We start from the raw sequence: 18,173 nt of genomic DNA on the forward strand, positions 1-18,173 counted from the left end.
AACACATCAGTGTACAGTAGCTTCACCCAGGCTATAAATTTAGGGCCCAGTCCTACATTTTCCGGGACTACGAACAGATACGGCCAGTCTGTTGAGTCGAATGCCATTGAAGCACCGAGAGACAACACCACCGCGCCTTCGTCAATATACTCCCTACGTACCATCACATTGTGTAGGCGTCTAATATTAAGGGCCGTACATATCTTCACTTTCAAGTCAATCGTCTGCTTCTGTGAGGAAGTGCAACCTTCCATCGTTACTCTTTCTAGCCTGGTTGAGTTCCTAGTTTCCTTTTGACTGCAGCAAAACATTTTTACATTCTCTACACCTGCTGGGTGTGGTGCAGAATAATCATCACTGGGGTACCTTCAAAGGATGGTGACTTTGCTTGCCGCCCTAGTGTAGAATGCATAATTGTTGTGGAAATTCAGTAGCATTGCACTACTGGCTCTGTGCCACAGTTTTGACTTGGTGCTAGAGCTTTACAGACTCTTTCAATTGAAAAGAAGGATGATGGTCTCGTTGGGCTGTTAGTAGTTTTGAATCCTCTTTTCCAGAAGAGTTCAGCCCATGGTTGCTGGCTTTCTCAAAGAATCCTGCTAGCTGATGGTTGTTGTGTCTTATTGTCCCTTTGTATCTTGGAGCCTAGCCTCCTGTCATTTTGTGGTATCCCGTTCTCCCCAGACCTTCTGTAATGTATTCTACTGCTGCCTTACTACCTGTGTCCTCTTACTATTTTTCTCAAAACTGCTCTAAGCAGGTATACTTGATTTTATATTGAGTTGATCTTTTTTTCTAATGTCCTTAAAATCTGGATTGCCTAGAGCCGACCTAATTGAGGCCCCAGATTTTCACATCTGCAGGCTCTACTGGTGTTGTCCTGTACTCTATTTATAGCATTTGGATACTTGTCTGTCTTGTACTACTGCACAGGTTTGTCATTATTGCCTTTGCCCATGTAGAGTTGGTCCTTACAATCCTTCAAGGATCCAAACGCCCAAATTATTTTGGCAAGAAACAGAGTATAAAGCTTGGCTACATCTAAGCAAATTATATTTTAGAGTTTAGTATTCGTCTGTGCAGCAAGACGGATGAGACGTAATCTCTTACTTGCAGCAGTGTGCCTTCCTATGTATCGCAAGTACTGTACACTTAACAGCTGTCTGCTTTGAGAGTTCCAGTAGGGAACCTCAGCCACGCTGTCCTTGTTTCTTCAGAGGACAGGGGCCTGACCATTTTGTGGTGTTACAGCGCTTGTAATCTGCTGGCCCTGTTTTAGATTTAGACTTCTTCACGTGCGGGTTGCTTCCATGTCTTCATAGGAGAGATCAGCAGGATTACCACCTGTTGATCCTCACTTGAACGCAGGGGAGAGATTAAAGACCTTGTTCCTATCTACTACAGTACATTGATTCTATGCCGTGTCCCCTGCGCAACAGTGGCTGGGCTTCGCAGTCATAGCACCTTCAGTTACCAGCACAGACCAGGCCTGCTGCTTCCAAGGTACAGTTCTTCCGAAGCCAGGCCCTGGGAACATGGGAGGAGTGTAAAGCTATGGCCCCTCCTAGTCAGCAAATCACCCATATGTCTGCATATACTGTTTCTACAGGTGGTCAAGTGACCAGGTGAGCATGTCCCTATGCTCCCACTACCAATCACCTGACCGCTATATGGTCAGACACCAGCTGGTCCTTCCCCACTCTGTCAAGAAATCACAGTGTTCCATGCCCAGAAGGACCCCAGTCTAGAGGAACTGTACACCATGTCCCAACACAGTCTGCCACCGGACCCTCAGACCCAGACATTGCAGTCCTGCAGGTCTAGCGTCCCCCGAAAATCGCCCAGCACTTTTGAAAGAGGTGCACAAAAGTTTGGAATATATTTTGGGTCCTCAGAAAAAGGGGTTGCTTGCACTTTAGTTTTCACATCTTCCATTGTCAAGAACATATATATTTTTTTTAAGCTTCTAAAGTTCATCTCTAGTCATCCTAAATCAAACAGTGGGAAGTATGCATATAGTGGATTTCACTGGCCTAGTCTCTCTGTATTGGTCCAAGTGTATGATTTTCTTTTAAATCCAGTCTGATCCGTAAAATGATTAAGCTAATGATTGTGAGTTAAGTGCTCCCTGTTGCAGTCCTTCTGTAACCATCAGCTCAACAGTTTGAATCCCACTATGGCAGACTTACCATTCTACCCCTGAGGTTGGTGAACTGCCTAATATTGAACTAGGTAAAAAATAAAACCTTTTTGTACAATCCTTTAAAACTGCCAATCTGTGTGGACAAACCCTATATAAACACATTCCTGAAATTTGCAACACTTGCTTTATTTGCGTACGGTGACTCACTCTGCTGGCATTTTTCTCCTCCATCTTTTCAGACTGGCAAGGGATTTCGCAGTACATAACACACAGCCTTAGTTTTCTCAAAACAATTTAGATTGCCCAGTGGGTTAGTGTTGAAGCTGCAACTAAAGTTCATAATCCTCTGGACAGACACAAACTTTCATCCTTCGAGGTTAGTCAAATGTTTACCATGACGTTGAATACATATTACAAAGGTATTTGCAGCATTGCTTAACTGAGACTGTTGGGGGCTGTTTGTAAAGCCTTCAGATCCCAAAAGTAGGAAACCAAACTGTCAGAGGTAAATCGTGGTGAAGACACATATAGTGATAAAGGGGACAGGACAGTGAGAGGTTTGTTTTTGTTTTTAAATACTTGCGTGCTTGAATGCAATCTTGAGCTAACACTCATTACAGCTGTTGATTATTATCAGTTAATATTTATACACACCTTTTTTGTGACGCAGAAAACATCAAGAACTAATGAAACAAGAAATGGAAACCATTTTGATGAGACAAAAACAGTTGGAAGAAACAAATCAGCAATTAAGGAATCGGGCAGGTGATATCCGTCGTACTTTGCGTGATCTGGAGCTGACAGCGGATCACTATGAGGAACTCAAGACGCTCCCCGATGAACAGCTTTCCATACCTGAATATGTGTCTGTGAGTGATTGTTGGATTTTTATCAATTTGTTTTTATTTTACAACGTACAAAAACGGTACATGTTCATATTTATAATATCATATCTCATAATTAATGCTGTTACACACATTGCATATTGTCACATTTCTTCTTTGACATTCCTATGTTCGTTATCAGTGTACCATTAAGGTACAGACCCAAGTAGATTTGTCGCACATTACACAGTTTTCTCATTATAATCTCGAATTAGTCGCTAACATTAGACCCAGCATCCTCCCGGGGGGGCTCACATATGTTGCCACGATAGGCATTCCATTTTCAGGTCCACTTTTTGGGGCATCCCCTGTGGACATAGACTGCTTTCTCAATTACCATTGTGGTATCCATATCTTGGCACCATTTCCGCAGGGTTGGGGACTGCCCGGATCCCCAGTTGAGAGCTATATTTCGTTTCGCTAATGTCTCGCCGCATGTTACCCAGTTCTGGTCCGACTGATTGAGGTCTGTAGGTTCCCATATATTAATAAGGCAGCATTTCGGTTCCGGGAGGACCTCTATCCCCGTGACCTGTGAGATCGTGTACATGATTGCTTCTAAGTGTGACTTAATGATGGGACACCTCCAAATGGTGTGTATATGCTTCCTGCCAGTCTGCCTCTTCCAGGGGCCCCATCTCTCCCTCCCATTGTTCTTTAAGGGATATCATGGGATCTTGTTGGTTGTTTACTATTTTCCGGTACACTAAGGAAATGGCTTTCTTGTGTAAATAATCTGTGAGAAGCCTATCCTCTAGTGGCGAGGCTTCCGACAGCTGTGTGCCTCGTAGCAGGACATTCTGTAGTGCATGTTTCACCTGCATATATCTAAATCTCTCTGTCTGTGCTGACCCGTATGTTCCTTGTAGTTGGTCAAATGGAATGATCGCCCCTTTTTTCTAAATATCTCCTACTTTTGAAATACTTTTGAAATACCTATTAGGTCCCATTGCCGGAAACCTTTTGTATTGCTCAATTTATCTAGTCGCTGTGTGTCCCATATAGGGGTAGCCTGTGTAATTACCCCTTCCCATCCCAGTGCGCGCTGTGTCTCGAACCAAATTTGTACCGTGTGTGCCGTAGGGCCTGTAAGAGGGGGTCGTCGTTTTTTATTGTATGATGTTCCCATGAGCGCCAGAGTTTGACATCACTGTGGAGCTTTTTAAGCGGTTTTGTAAGATTTTCGGCCATGAAGCGGGTATGTGTATGTGTGATATATACCTAAGTACTTGAATCCTTCGGTCGCAATTTGAATGGTGCAGTGTCGTGGGAGTTTTGGCACGGGACCGTGTAACGCGTAAAGAAGGGATTTCGCCCAATTTATCGTGTAGCCTGAGGCGCGTTCGTACACTGCGCAGATATCTAGCAGGCAATTTATGGAGCGTGCAGGGGTAGTCAAATAAAGAAGGATATCGTCCCCATATAACAAGATGCGGTCTTCCCATCCCATTGCCCACCGTAGGCCCGGAATAACCAGATCTTGACGGATCCATGCCGCCAAGGGCTCCAGCCCAGTGCAAAAAGTAACGGTGACAGAGGGCAGCCCTGCCTCGTCCCCCTCCCCAGTGAAAAATCTGTTGAGATACGGCCATTTACCACCACATGGGCCAGTGGCTTCGTATATAGGAGTTCCACCCATGCACAAAAGTTTGGGCCAAAACCCATGCGCCGAAGGCCTTGCCTGAGTGTAAAGCTCCAACCGCTCGCTGTGGTTCATCACTGGTAAGCTCTGCTTCTAGACCCTGTACGTCATCTGGCGCAAGCGAGGGAATTCGTATGTCTTTGAGGAATTCTATATTGTCCTCCACCGTGCCCGTTGTAATGGGCGTGTGTACTTTCTGGAAATGTGCCGCTAACGTCTCAACTATTTCTTGTGGATCTGAAGTAAGTTTACCTGTTTGTGTCCGGAGCTTCGCCACCCATCTGCCTGCCTTTTCCTTTTTATCAAGCCATGCTAGTAGCTTTCCTGCCTTATCTCCTATCTCGTATATGATATTCTGGGTGTGCGTATGCTTGGCTTTCGCCTCTTCCCAGGCGTATGCTTTGTATTCTTGTTGGGCTAATTGAAACCTATCTGTCGTGAGGTCTCCTGCGTCTACCGCATGGTCTGCCTCAGCCTCAGATACTCCTTTTTCCAGAGACTCAATATGTTGTCTTTTTTCCCACTTATGGTTGGCGATTAGGCATATGGCCTGCCCCCTTATCACTGTTTTGTAAGCCTCCCATAGTGTCGCTGTGTGTTCATTTTCAACAAAATATTTACTTTGTGGTTTTGAGTAGTTCCTTCCCAATTTTGGGGTGCTTAAGATAGCCAGGGTGCAGTGGGAATATGTGTCTTCTACCCGGGGAGTGTGAGATGTATGTGATTAATACCGGCGAGTGGTCTGATATGCCCCTCGGGAGGTGCGTGCCCTCTCCCACCTTTTCAACACCGGTTGCCAGTGTTAGTATGTAGTCAATTCTGGAGAGACTGCCATGCACCCCCGAGAGAAACGTGTACTCTCACCTCTCACCTGTCTGGCCAGTCGCCTCAGTAAATTCTAACAGTTTAAAGCCCGGCCTGTCTGGGTCCCTGGGGGGGGTGGTCTATCCATCGATGCGTCCATTGTGGTGTTGAAGTCTCCCCCAATTGTTGGATTTTTAATACAAATTCCATTTTGTGTATGTTTTCTGTATGCAAGATAATAACCCTTTTGCGATTTTCCTAATGTCCCAAAATATTAGTAGTTACAGTGCTTTCATTCTGAAAGCTTTTGTCTTAAATGTTTCTTATAGTAGCTTAAAAAAATGTTTGTCAAAATCCCAGTTATTCTTTGAATGATGGGATTAGACACACCTAGATTGGACACTCTAGGACTGTGCCGCTGCCCTGTGGGCCAGTAATTCTATTTTTAAAACACTGCTACTATTTTAAACTTTTAAAACTGTATGAATTTGATGTATTTTTAAAATACCAACGTTACCGCTACTGTGTGAGTGTTAGCGGAGTCTCAGCCTCCCAGCTGCTTCCTGGTCACACCCCCTTGGGGCAGCCAATCACGGAAGGCGTGGGGAGGAGACTAGGCTGCTACCGGCCATTAATGCCGGTCGCAGCGCGGGAGCGCAGTAGACGCGCGCAGTAGACGCACTGCCGGCACGCTGAAGGCACGCCAAAAGGAAAGCCCATCTGCGCCCGTCCGCACGCATCCAGGCCCAGGGGCCACTCATAATGTTCAATTCCATGTATACTCCTCTCAGGAATTAAGACAGCACCATTCCACCAAGCATTCACTCAATGCTAAAAAAATTTAAACAGACTTTTATTAAGTTTCATGTAAAGTCAATCAAAAGGAAGTATCATCAACAGCCCAACAATCGCAGCCTAGACCCATATCTAACATTCCATAAAATATCCACATTACCCTGCTGCCCGCCGTACATGTACCATCCAATGCACTCTCTCCCCGTTCCTACTCAAAAACGTCCCCATCAAAACCCCTCCCCAACCACCCACCCAAGCATGTCGCCAGCCACTAAGTTATTCACTCGGCCAGATGTACCTCGCAGTCCACCTCCCCCACTCCCCACCACATAGGACACAGCAATGAGTCGGACAAGAACATCGGGAAACATCACCTCTCCTGAACCCATGACCCAGGCGTCTCCCCCGCTCCACACTCCCTCCTGCGGTGAAGAGTCGCTCAAGTGTCCCCTGCCACGCCCCTCTCCTCAGAACTCCCCGCACCATCGTCCGGAGGGTGTTTGAGCAACTCCAGGAGTGCCACCCATGCTTGCGCCATTTCCTGAGACTTCTCACTGCCACTACGCCGGGCCATCTGTAACCTATAGTTCCCTTCACTCTCGGCCCACTTCACCATCTCCCTGTTCCAACGCACCAAACTAGGATTCTGCCTCGCTTTCCAATGGGAGGTAAGTTCTCGCTTAGCCAGGATCAACCCCAGGTCTATAAACCGGCTAGTAACCTTAGTCTTGGTGGTGTGCAGGAACCAATGCAACAAGCAGAGTCCAGGCGACATCACTAGCTCTCTCTCTGTCACAGTCAGCAGACTAGTCATCACCTCTCGCCAAAAGTCTCCCACCCGCAGGCAGTCCCAGAGCATGTGCAGAAGGTTCGCCCCACCCTGAGCGCAACGGGGGCAATCACCCGACCCCCCCCAACGTACTCAACAATTTTACCGGGGGTGAGATAGGCCCTATGGAAGATATAAAATTGGATGAGTTGGAACCTTGCATTCCGAGAACATTTCCACGGCAGCTCCACAATCGCCTCCCAAGACTTTTCTGCAATGGGTTCCCCTAGATCCGCCTCCCACTTGAGACGCAGCGCAGTCAGCGGTTTGCGCATGCCGCTCGTGATCCGACGATAAAGGCAGGTCACCGCTTTAAAAGTGCCTGCCGCCAGCACTACATATTGGCAAGAGAGCGACGTATCTGGCTCCACCAGCCCACTGCGCCATTGCTTCCTAATGGCTGCAGACAGCGCAGCATGCAAAAGAAAATCCCCCGCGGTAGATCATGGCCCTCACAGAGGTCTTGAAAGGGAAGAAGACCACTGTCCTCATAGAGATCACCTATGGCCGTGACTCCCGCTCCCTCCCAGGCCAGCAGCTGACTCCAGTCTCCCCCCATGTGGCAACACTTCGCACATCCGCAACGGGATCTCAGGAGCATAAGGGGTCCCCCCCTGTGCCCTCCTGATCAGTCGTGCCCAACAGTGTCGGATCATTCCCAACTCCGGCGGCAGGATGGTACCTATCAGTGGCGCCCGCAGCAGCACAAGACAGAAGGTGCCAACTTGGGTCCGATCCGTCCTGTTCCTCTGGCTGCCTAATGTGACCCGCCACCCATTTCGTGAACCACTGAAGTTGCGCAGCATGATAGTAAGCCTCAAAGTCCGGCAGCGCAAGGCCCCCCTTCGCCCTGGGCCTTTGCAGGGTAGCCAACGCCACCCTCCTTCGGCCAGTTCCCTAAAGAAACCCTGTAATCAAAGTGTTCAGCTGTGTAAAGAGCCTGCTCGGAATCCAGCCGGGGAGGGTCCCAAAATAATAAAGAAACCTAGGCAAGATGATCATTTTCACCAAAGCAACCCTACTAGCCACCGACAGCGGAAGGGTCCCCCAAAAATCAAAGCAGGACTTTGCTCCCCGCACTGCCCTCCCCACATTACCCTCCAGCAGGTCAGCGGGGTCATGATAAATTTGTGTCCCCAAATATGGTAAACACCTGGACTCCCACAAGACATCCCCCACCCTCGACCGATTCCGCTCTCCCGTTCTGACAGGGAACAGACAGGACTTATTCCAATTCACCCTGAGGCCCGCCACCCTCCCCAAGGTCTCCAGCAAGACTTGCGCTCCCCGTAACGCATCCCCAGTATCTGGCAGAAACAAAGGAGATCATCTGCATACAGCGTTATGTGGTGTACTCTTCCCTCCACTACGAGCCCTGGGAAATACTGCCCTGTCCTAGCATGTGCCGCCATGGGTTCTATTGCCAGGGCAAACAATAAGGGGGATAGCGGGCAGCCCTGTCTTGTTCCCCGAGCGACCGTACAGGCGCCAGAAATCAGACCCCCCCCCCCCCCCCCCGTCCGTACCCGTGCAGTGGAAGCACTGTAAAGCAGCGCCGTCCACTGCACAAAGTTTTCTCCCAATCCAAACTTTCGCAATACATTAAAAAGGTAGGGCTACTCCAGGCTATCGAAAGCTTTCTCGATATCAACCACAAAAATACAAGCTTCTTCCTTATCATAGGAGTTGGACCCCAAAATGCATAGGAGTCTGCGTACATTCATCGCAGTATTGCGAGAGGGAATAAACCCAGCTTGGTCCACATGAACCAACGCCGTCATATGAGGCATCAAACGACTGGCAAAGATGCTGCTTAAAATCTTGTAATCGAGATTGAGCATCGCTAGGGGCCTATAGGATGAACGATCCCAGGCAGGCTTGCCCGGCTCGAGAAGGGTGACTATGAGAGCCTCTCGCGTGGAAGCAGGGAGGACACCCTCCCGACGCGCCGTGTTATAGAGTGCCACCAAATGGGGAGCAATAGCATCCATATAAGCTGCAAAAAATTCAACGGGGAGCCCGTCTGTCCTCGGCGTTTTAGTCCTGGCCATGCGCTTTATGGCACTACGTACCTCACCTACTTCAATATCACGGCCCAGCACCTCGAAGGTGGCAGCCTCCAGGCGTGGCAACTCCGCTTTAGACAAGAAATCCTCATCACCCGGCGTCCCAGGTCCCAATCTGCTTCGATATAACTCCGCATAATAATGCAGGAAACAAGTATTAATGCGATTCTGGGTGAGAAATGCCTCCCCTCCCGGTCCCCTCAGCTCCAGTATCTGTGTGCCCCTATGCGCCGGGTTAGCCAGCCAAGCTAGGAGCGCCCCGCCTTATCCCGCTCCACATGCGCCTTATCTGTGTATGCCTTGTAATCAAAGCATCTCAGCCTCTCAAGTTGCACTGCAAAAGCCTCTTGTGCCTCAAGCAGCCCTGCATGTCTGTCCGGGCGTTCCGGGCGCTCCCTCTCCTCCTCGCGCAGCCGCTGCTCTGCCTTCTGCACCTCATCGAGCAACACTCTGCAGGTTCCCACCACCTCGCCTATACATCGCCCCCGAATTACTGCCTTGAACGCATCCCATTCCATCCCCCTAGACGATGCTGTTCCGGCGTAAAGTCGAAAATAGTCATCAATAGCCGACCCAATAGTATCCGGGAACACCGGGTCCTCTAAGGTGTCCGGACAAAGTCGCCAGGTGGGGATGGCGGGACGATCCCGCAGCCAATGCAAGACTGTCAACAGAGGATTATGATCCGACGCCGTCCTAGCTAAATATTCACTATGGACCATTGCCCCGTGGACATCTGGGGAGCTAAGGATCGAGTCCAACCGGACATGTAAGGCATGTAATGACGAGATGTAGGAATAATCCCTATCAGCCGGGTGATGCGCTCTCCAGGTATCCGTCAGCCTCCACTGTTGCTGTCACTCCTGTCGCACTTTAGCCAACCGATGGACCGGAGAGTCCGGGAGAGGAGGATGGGAACGATCCAGCGAGACATCAGTAATACAATTAAAGTCGCCACCCAGCAGCACCGAGCCCGTCAGCCAGGGAGCCAGTTTGCCAGAAAGGCGTGCAAAAAAGGAGGACTGGTCTGAGTTTGGAGCATAGATACTACCTAAAACAATCTCCCTACCGTCTAGCCGCCCCGCAACCACCACATAGTGACCATCCGGGTCTATCATCTGCCCAGTGCTCTGAAACTGCACCCCTGCTCGGATCCAAACCAACACGCCCCGTGCATATGCCGAGTATGTGGTACACAACATCTGCCCTCTCCATCGCCGTTGCAGTGCTAGCCCCTCCTGCTTGTCCAGGTGCGTTTCCTGCAACAAGGCTATCTGCACCCCCAGCCGTCACTGATAAGCATGAATCGTATACCGTCGAGTCATGGTGTGCATCCCCCTAATATTCCACGATATACACTTAATGCCTACGGTGGCAGCCATAACACAGCACTGTAATCACTGCTCAGTACACCTCTTGCTGTGACATGCTTGGTCCCACCCTCCCCTCCCCCAGGATCCCAACGCCCCAAACTCCCACACCCCAGGACAGGCACCCTAAAACTAGTCCCCATCCAAACAAGCAGAACAGTCAACCTTGCCATCTTGGATAGTGAAGCGTGAGCCGACACAAGAGACCCACAGCCCTCCCGGCTCTCCCCCTGTCAAGTGTGAGCAACCCAACAGGAACCCCTCAAGAACCCCCCCAGTGCCATTCCACTAAAAGCAACTCCCCTCCTCTCCCAGGCCACACCCCTGCCAATAGACAGACCTGGGCGACAGTACAAGCACGTTCCACCCTACCAGGCAGGTCTCAATCAGCCAAGCAAGTGCACTATTTGCGGAGTGACCTTCGTGCTGGTAGCCGGGGAAGATCCGGACCGCTCCAACCCTACTCACTTGGCAGGGCACACGTTAGATGGGATTTTTTCAAATTCCCTATTTCTTTCTATTGCAAATGTATTACCTCTTCCCTGGTCTGATCATGCGGCCATTATGTTTGAGTTGGCCATTCAAGAAGGCCAGGGTAGGGATCCCTCTTCTAGGAAAACAAAGGAGATTAGAGCCTGGAATAAGGTAGGAGAGAAAGAACTTACTGAGCTGCTATTTTCGACTCTGGTTTCTCTGCCCTTGCAGGTGGAGGAAGCTTCTGTTGCCTACACTGCTTGGATAGAGGATGCCTGTCACATCTTAAATTAGCTAGAAACTCGTCTAAGGAACTATATAAAGTTGTTACTAGGCTTGCATATCCACCACCTGCAATTATTTCAACCAGCCAGGCTCTCTGTGAAGAAATGGCTACGTTCTTTCAATCCAAAGTGGAAGCTATTTATAGCACTTTTAAGGACCCTGTCGGTAGTATATCAGTGGATTTGTACCATGACGTTGAGGCAGGGCCTGGACTAAAACTTAGCATGGATAGTTTCCCTCCAATATCCTACCCAGACACATTTAAGCTTCTCGTATCTGCTAGATCAGGCTCACCCTACGATCCGTGTCCAGTAGCAATTGCAAAATTGGCTTCTGAACCGTTAGCCGGGACGCATACAACTCTTTTTAATGCCATGTTCTCCGAAGGGCTTTTTAAAAAAACCTAGCCTAGATAGTAAAGACCCAAGCAGTTTCTGCCCCATTTCATGCCTCCCTTTGCCATCCAAATTGGAGGAAAAATACATGAATACTAAATTGAGTTCTTACGTATGTGAAGCTAAGGTCTTGGATCCCACCCAATTTGGGTTCAGAGAAGGTCACAGTACTGAAACCGCCCTCCTTTAATCCATGGATAAGATTAGGAAAGGGCTGGACCAGGGAGGAATGGCGGTGCTGATCCTGCTTGATCTCTCCGCTGCCTTTGATACGGTCCATCATGGTGGATTGATGGATCGTCTATGGGGTTGCGGAGTGAGAGATAAAGCTTGGTCTCTCCTTAATTCCTACCTCTCAGACAGATGCCAGACTGTCTCATTGGGCGAGTTTGTTTCCAAACCTTTCTCCCTTGTGGGGTGCCTCAGGGGTCCTCCCTGAGCCCTACTCTTTTTAATGTATACGTTTCCTCTTTGGCCCCCCTGATTGAATCCTTCGGCCTAACATCTTATGCCGATGACACCCAAATTGTCATCTCCTTGCAACCAGGTCAGGAGAAGGCAACGGGTGAGAGGCTTCATGACTGTATGGGGCAGTGGGAGATTGGATGTTGCAGAACTGTTTGAAATTGAATGCTGGCAAAACGGAGGTGATTCGGTTTGGGAACAACGTTAATCTCTGGACTTCTAGTTGGTGGCCAGAGGCCATGGGGACTCTTCCAGTACCCTCCAGAAAAGTTAAGAACCTGGGGGTGGTGCTGGACGAACATCTTGACATGCGTGATCAAGTAAATGCCGTGGTCTCTGCTATCTCTTATACCCTCAGGACCTTGAGGAAAATGCTGCCCCTTCTGCCGGCTGACTGCAAGCGTACAGTGGTTACGGCCTTTATTATGTCAAGACTTGACTATTGTAACAGCCTCTACTTAAGTATTCATGAGCGCAGTTTTACAAAAACTTCAGATGCTCCAGAATTCAGCTGCCAGGCTGCTCACGGGAACTCCGGAATTTGCTTCCATCTCGAGCTCAATAAAAAAACTTCACTGGTTGCCTGTAAAAAAGCGAATACTTTTTAAATCCCTTTTGTTTGGTTTTTCGAGCACTTCAGGATACAGGCCCATTTTATCAGAAGCAACAATTTCAGTGGTATGTGCCCGGAAGATCGTTACGTTCATTAGGAGCAAAACTCACTGTAGTACCCACCATTAAGAGAGCTAGATGGGGAGGCAGAAGTTTTTCCGTTGGGGCAGCCAGGGCCTGGAATGAGCTTCCTGTTTGCTTAAGAAATTGCAATGACCTATTTGCTTTTAGGAAGGCGCTCAAAACATGGCTGTTTTAATTCCCTCTGGCCGAAACCTTAGTTAGGAGGACTGTAGCAAGCGCCGGGACACCTTTGGGTAGCTGTGCGCTATATAAGTTTTACTAACACAACATAACATACTAACATAACATAACCCTCGGCTAGAAGCAGCAGAAGCGGGCCTGGAGCCACTCTGACTAATCGCCACTACCGCCTGTACCGCTCTGTCGCGCTCAAGGCGGCGATCCGGTGGTGACAAGGACCCCGGCGGACTCACGGCAACAGGGGCCCTCCTCTCCCCGACACTCCCCGATGGACTCCGCGGCGATCCCGCCTGCCGTGTCTCGAGCCAGTGCCACGCGTCCTGCGGGGTGGGGAAAAAGAGGGTGCTGGAGCCGTCCACTACTCGCAATCGCGCCGGGAAGAGCATCGCATAGGAAATGTGGAGTTGTCGTAATTTCCGCTTGAGAGCGAGGAAAGAAGCGCGCTGCTCCTGGACCTCCCGGGTGTAGTCCGGGAAGAGTATCACCCTGGAGTTAGCAATCTGCAGGTGTTGTTTCTCTCGAGCTTGCTGCAGGAGGTGGTCCCTGTCCCGATAATGCAGCAATCGTGCCACCATGGGCCGCGGGGGCGCCCCCGGCTTAGGAGGCCTAGCCGGGACTCTGTGGGCTCTCTCCAGGGCAAAAAACGGGGAAAACCCCCCCCGGTGCAACCTCAGATCGGAGCCAGTCTTCCAGGTATCGGACTGCATCCTTCCCCTCTGCCTGTTCCGGAACACCTACGATGCGGAGGTTATTCCTGCGGGAGCGCCCCTCGCTGTCTTCCGCTCTCAGCTCCAACACTCGCACCCTATTCGCCATCTGTTCCAAGGAGTGCTGCAAGGTGGTCACCCTGTCCGGTACGTCCGCCATCGTCCGCTCATTTGTCGTCACCCGTTCCTTCAGCTTCCTGTGGTCATCTTTTAGTAAAGCCAGGTCCACACCTATAGTGTCATCTTGGTCTCGAGTGCCTCTCGGGAGGCCGTGATGGCCTGCATGATGTCCACCAAGGTAGGACCACTCGACGTCTCCGTCCTGGGGGTGGTCGTCACAGTGTCCTCGCCTTCAGACCGGCGCCCCCCATCTTCATCCTGTAGGACAGCAAATCCCCGCCTCCGTGACGTTCGACCCATCACAAACGCACACCCAGTACCCCGGGCCTCCAGACGTCCTCCACTCCAGCAACTCCCAGCTACCAAAATCAGGGGTAACTTCAGTGCAACGCGAACATGGAGACCAGCTACCGTGGCACCAGCAGTCCAGAAGCGTCCAGGGGCAGAACCCCACACCCTCCAGTCATAGGGGTGAACAGTGGCACTCCACACAGCCCGCACTTCACAGGGAGCAATCAGTAGTCCGCCCGTACTCCCCAGATCTTCACTCCTCCTCGACCCCATACAGTGCAGCGGCGCCCTCCGTGGGGAGCCAACGACCCACGCACAGCCCCCCTAGTCACAACCGCCCTGGGGAAGGCGCCTCTAAACTACAGGTCATAGGCTCGAAGTACCCTGCCAGTCTTCTAGCGTCCGCCGCCTCCTCGGGCACCATCACAGTGAGCCCACTCGCACCCCCAGGCAGTCCAGTTCGCCCTAAGGGTAAAGTGTAGAGATAGCCAATGTGGACAGCAGGCTCCCAGGCACCAGCAGTTCTAGGGGGCCCACGGGCTCATTCCGCCACCAACAGCTATGCCCGCTGTCAGTTACGGGATCCTCTCGCCGCCAGCCGGCTCTCGTCGCCTCCAGCTCGCCGTGTCGTCCACTCCTGAAAAGCTTCCCCCAGCACAGCAAAGCAAGGGAAGGCAGGGGGCAGGCAGCAGTCTCGCTTCGCCGGCTCACCAGCAGCGCCCTCACCGCAATCACTGCGCCGAGCAGGTCTCCTCTCCCAGCTGTCACCAGGTCGCCACCTCAAGGCCTGGCATCAGCCCCCGGGTGCGGCGCCTCGCCTGCAGAAATCGCCGCTGGGTCCGCTTCGTCGTCGGCCACCACCTGCCTATTTCTCCGCGGAGGACTCTCTCCTAAGTCCCCATCGCTGCCAAGGGCAAAGTCCGGCCCCGAAAGAGCAACAGGCCTCAGCACTCTCGGCGGCCAGGTTCCATCGCCATCCTGCGGCACTGCTGGCAGTTACGCGACGGGGAGAAGGAGGAAGCCGCTCTCTGTCACCAGCAGTCTAGTGGGCCTCCCGGGCAAATTCCGCCACCAACAGCGAAGCCCTCGTCCAAAGAAGGGTTCCTCTCACCGTCAACCGGCTATCGGCGCCTCCAGTCCATCATGCCCCCCTCTCCTAGAAGCGTCCACCAGCACAGTCGAGTAAGGCAAAGCGGGAGGCAGGCAGCAGGCCCGCTCCGCCGGCTCACCAACTGCGCCCTCACCGCTGCCGCCGCAGTCACCGCGCCGTGCAGGTCTCCTCTCCCGGCCGTCACCAGGCCGCCATCTTAAGACCAGGCAGCAGCCCCCGGTCGCGGCGCCTCGTCTGTAGTGATCGCCGCTGGGCAGCTCCGCCGCCGTCCGCCAACCGCTTCCAAAGAGGGCTCACTCCTAGGTCCCCAGCGCTGCCCAGAGCAAAGTCCGGCCCCCACAGGACTCAGAGCCGCGGCACTCTTAATGGCCAGAGTCTGCCGCCATCTTGCGGCGCTGATGCCAGGTACGCAGCGGAGAGAAGGAGGAAGCCGCTCTCAGCCACCAGCAGGCCCCCGACACCGAGGGAGCACCCACCAGCTCAACAGGCGTTCCCCATCACTCTGGGAGGTAAGGTGCCCCGATAATCCTCCGGATCGCTGATAACAGAGGGAGGCCGCCGAGGAGCTCCGGGATCCTCGACCTCCTACATCGGCACCAGGCCACGCCCCCCCCATTCACTCAATGCTAATGTTAGCGCCAGGCTGATACAAAACGAGATTTGGCTGCCACGAAGATCATTCCCTGAGGTTCCACAGCCTATATGCTTTGCCACCCAACCGCAGAGACAGATAAACATAGGTGCTCAGTCCTGTCAATATATTACTTAAATACCCGCTCCTTAGTCAAACACCAGCTTGACATCTTTCTCCTTCTTGCATCTGAGAAACCCGATATTCTCTTAGTAGCAGAAACCTGGCTCTCACATGAATTTACCCCTGATATCCTGGCCTCATTACCTAATGACTGCTACATTCTCCAAACTAACCGGTCCGTCAGGAAAAATGGCGGCGGAGTAGCTGCTATCATCCGCCAGAAGCTCAAATTCACAGCTCTTACCCCACTCTGTCTCCCCGCAGTAGATAATGTTGTAATTAAACTGGAATCTGACTCTGCGCCTCTTATCTGCGTCTTACTTTACAGGCTCCCGCAGCATATGCCCCTGTTCCCACATTCCCTGACCGAACAAGTCTCCAATTTGGTCACTAATCACGCCAACATCCTGCTAATAGGAGACTTCAACTATTGGGCTAACGACACACGAGGTGGACCCCATTCCACTGAGCTAACAGACTTGCTTACCAACTTAAATTTTACTCAGCAGGTATCTTTGGCTAATCACATTAAAGGTCACATATTGGACCAATTATGGACCACTAACGTGGCGTTGGCCAAACTTTCAATCTTACCATGTATATGGTCGGACCCCTACCTAATAAATGCCAGGTAAAACTCTCATGACTAAGGGTGTATTGGCCAGAAAATGGAACACCACTGATAAAAACGAATTCCATGATACACTGGCCAACACAGCCCCAGCCACCGACCCCAATGTTAATCGTTACAAGGAAACTATCTCAGCTTGGTTACTTGCAGCCAGTAATAAATCTGCCCCACTTAAAGAAATAAAACTGGCTCGTCGTCTTTACTCACAGAGATGTTTTCCCCTGAACTAAAATTACAAAAACTTGCCCTCCGCCAACAGGAAAGGAATTGGAGACTGAATTACTCAGCAGATAGGAAACAAACCTACTTGGCGGCATTGACAGAATACAAAAAGGCCATCTTAACAGCCAAAGCCGCTCACTTTTCCTCTAGAATTCTGACTTCTAACAATAGATCAAAGGAAATCTTCACAATTGTAAATTAACTGTCTAACTCAGAGTCCTAAGTAAGTCCATTCCCACTCAAGTACTTTGTGACTCTTCTTTATTGTGAAGATTTCCACTATCAAAGCCAGTATTCCCATGCGCACCTCCCAGGAGATAGGGCCTTCTAGGGTTGAAAACCCCTGTTCCCTTGAACACTTCCCGGCCATCACTACTGAGGCTTTCCGGGACCTCCTGTCTAAAGTAAAATCTGGATCACCCACAGACTGCTGTCCACCACATGTCCTAAAAGAAGCCATCTCTGGCCTCCCGGGTCCAGCCCTTGCTCTTTTGAATGAATCTTTAGTCCAGGGCCATGTCCCTAAAGCCTTTAAGGAGGCAATTGTAGTTCCCCCTCCTGAAGAAACCAGGGGCAGACCCCCAGATTCTGAAATATTACCGCCCAATATTTTTGCTTCCGTACCTGGCTAATGTATCGGAGGCTCATGTGGCGAAGTGTTTGTCTAATTTTATTGAACAATCCAACTACCTCGACTCACACCAAGCTGGATTTCTCCCAGTCCACTCAATGGAGACGGTAATACTGGTGGTACTGGATTTCCTGCGGGAGATTGCTGACAGAGGTACTCCTGAGGCTCTGGTGGTGTTAGATCTTTCGGCCGCCTTTGACATGGTCGACCATGGTAGTTTGGTGGACCGTGTCAGGGAGGCTGGCATCCAGAGCTCATCCTTTGGTTGGATTAGATTCTTTCTCGAAGATCGCTCCTAATCAGTCCGCGTAACCCAGTTTACCGCACATAAGTTAAAAAAAACTTGTGGGGTCTCGTTGTCCCCTCATTTGTTTAATCTCTACCTCCTCCCTCTGATTTGGTCTCTCAAGGCAAAGAAAGTTGTCACCTTCAACTATGCCGACGACTTACAACTAATGCTTACAATCGACAACTCACCGCAATCAGTCTCTGCCTTCCAAGCTACTATGTTACACATCAGCCACTGGATGGACTGTAATCATTTAAAGCTTAACCCTGACAAGACCGAACTAGTCATGACAGGGGGCAGTCACAACCTTTGGGGTCCACGCTATTGGCCAACGGAACTTGGACCCTCCCCCATTCCCTCCTCTTCTGCAAAAAGCCTTGGTGTCACGA

The 18,173-nt window shown here is 50.8% G+C and overlaps 1 protein-coding gene across 3 annotated transcripts in view; it reads left to right on the forward strand.

The window, feature by feature from the left end:
- Positions 1-18,173, forward strand: part of PIBF1 (progesterone immunomodulatory binding factor 1) — an 848,309-nt gene that overhangs the window by 98,949 nt on the left and 731,187 nt on the right. For all 3 annotated transcript variants that reach the window (XM_085622002.1, XM_085622001.1, XM_085622003.1), the window contains exon 4: positions 2,814-3,012. In XM_085622002.1, coding sequence (XP_085478128.1) covers positions 2,814-3,012 — 199 coding nt within the window. The remainder of the gene's footprint in view (positions 1-2,813; positions 3,013-18,173) is intronic.

This window comes from Triturus cristatus, chromosome 8 (assembly GCF_964204655.1).
Source record: "Triturus cristatus chromosome 8, aTriCri1.1, whole genome shotgun sequence".
NCBI lineage: Eukaryota > Metazoa > Chordata > Amphibia > Caudata > Salamandridae > Triturus > Triturus cristatus.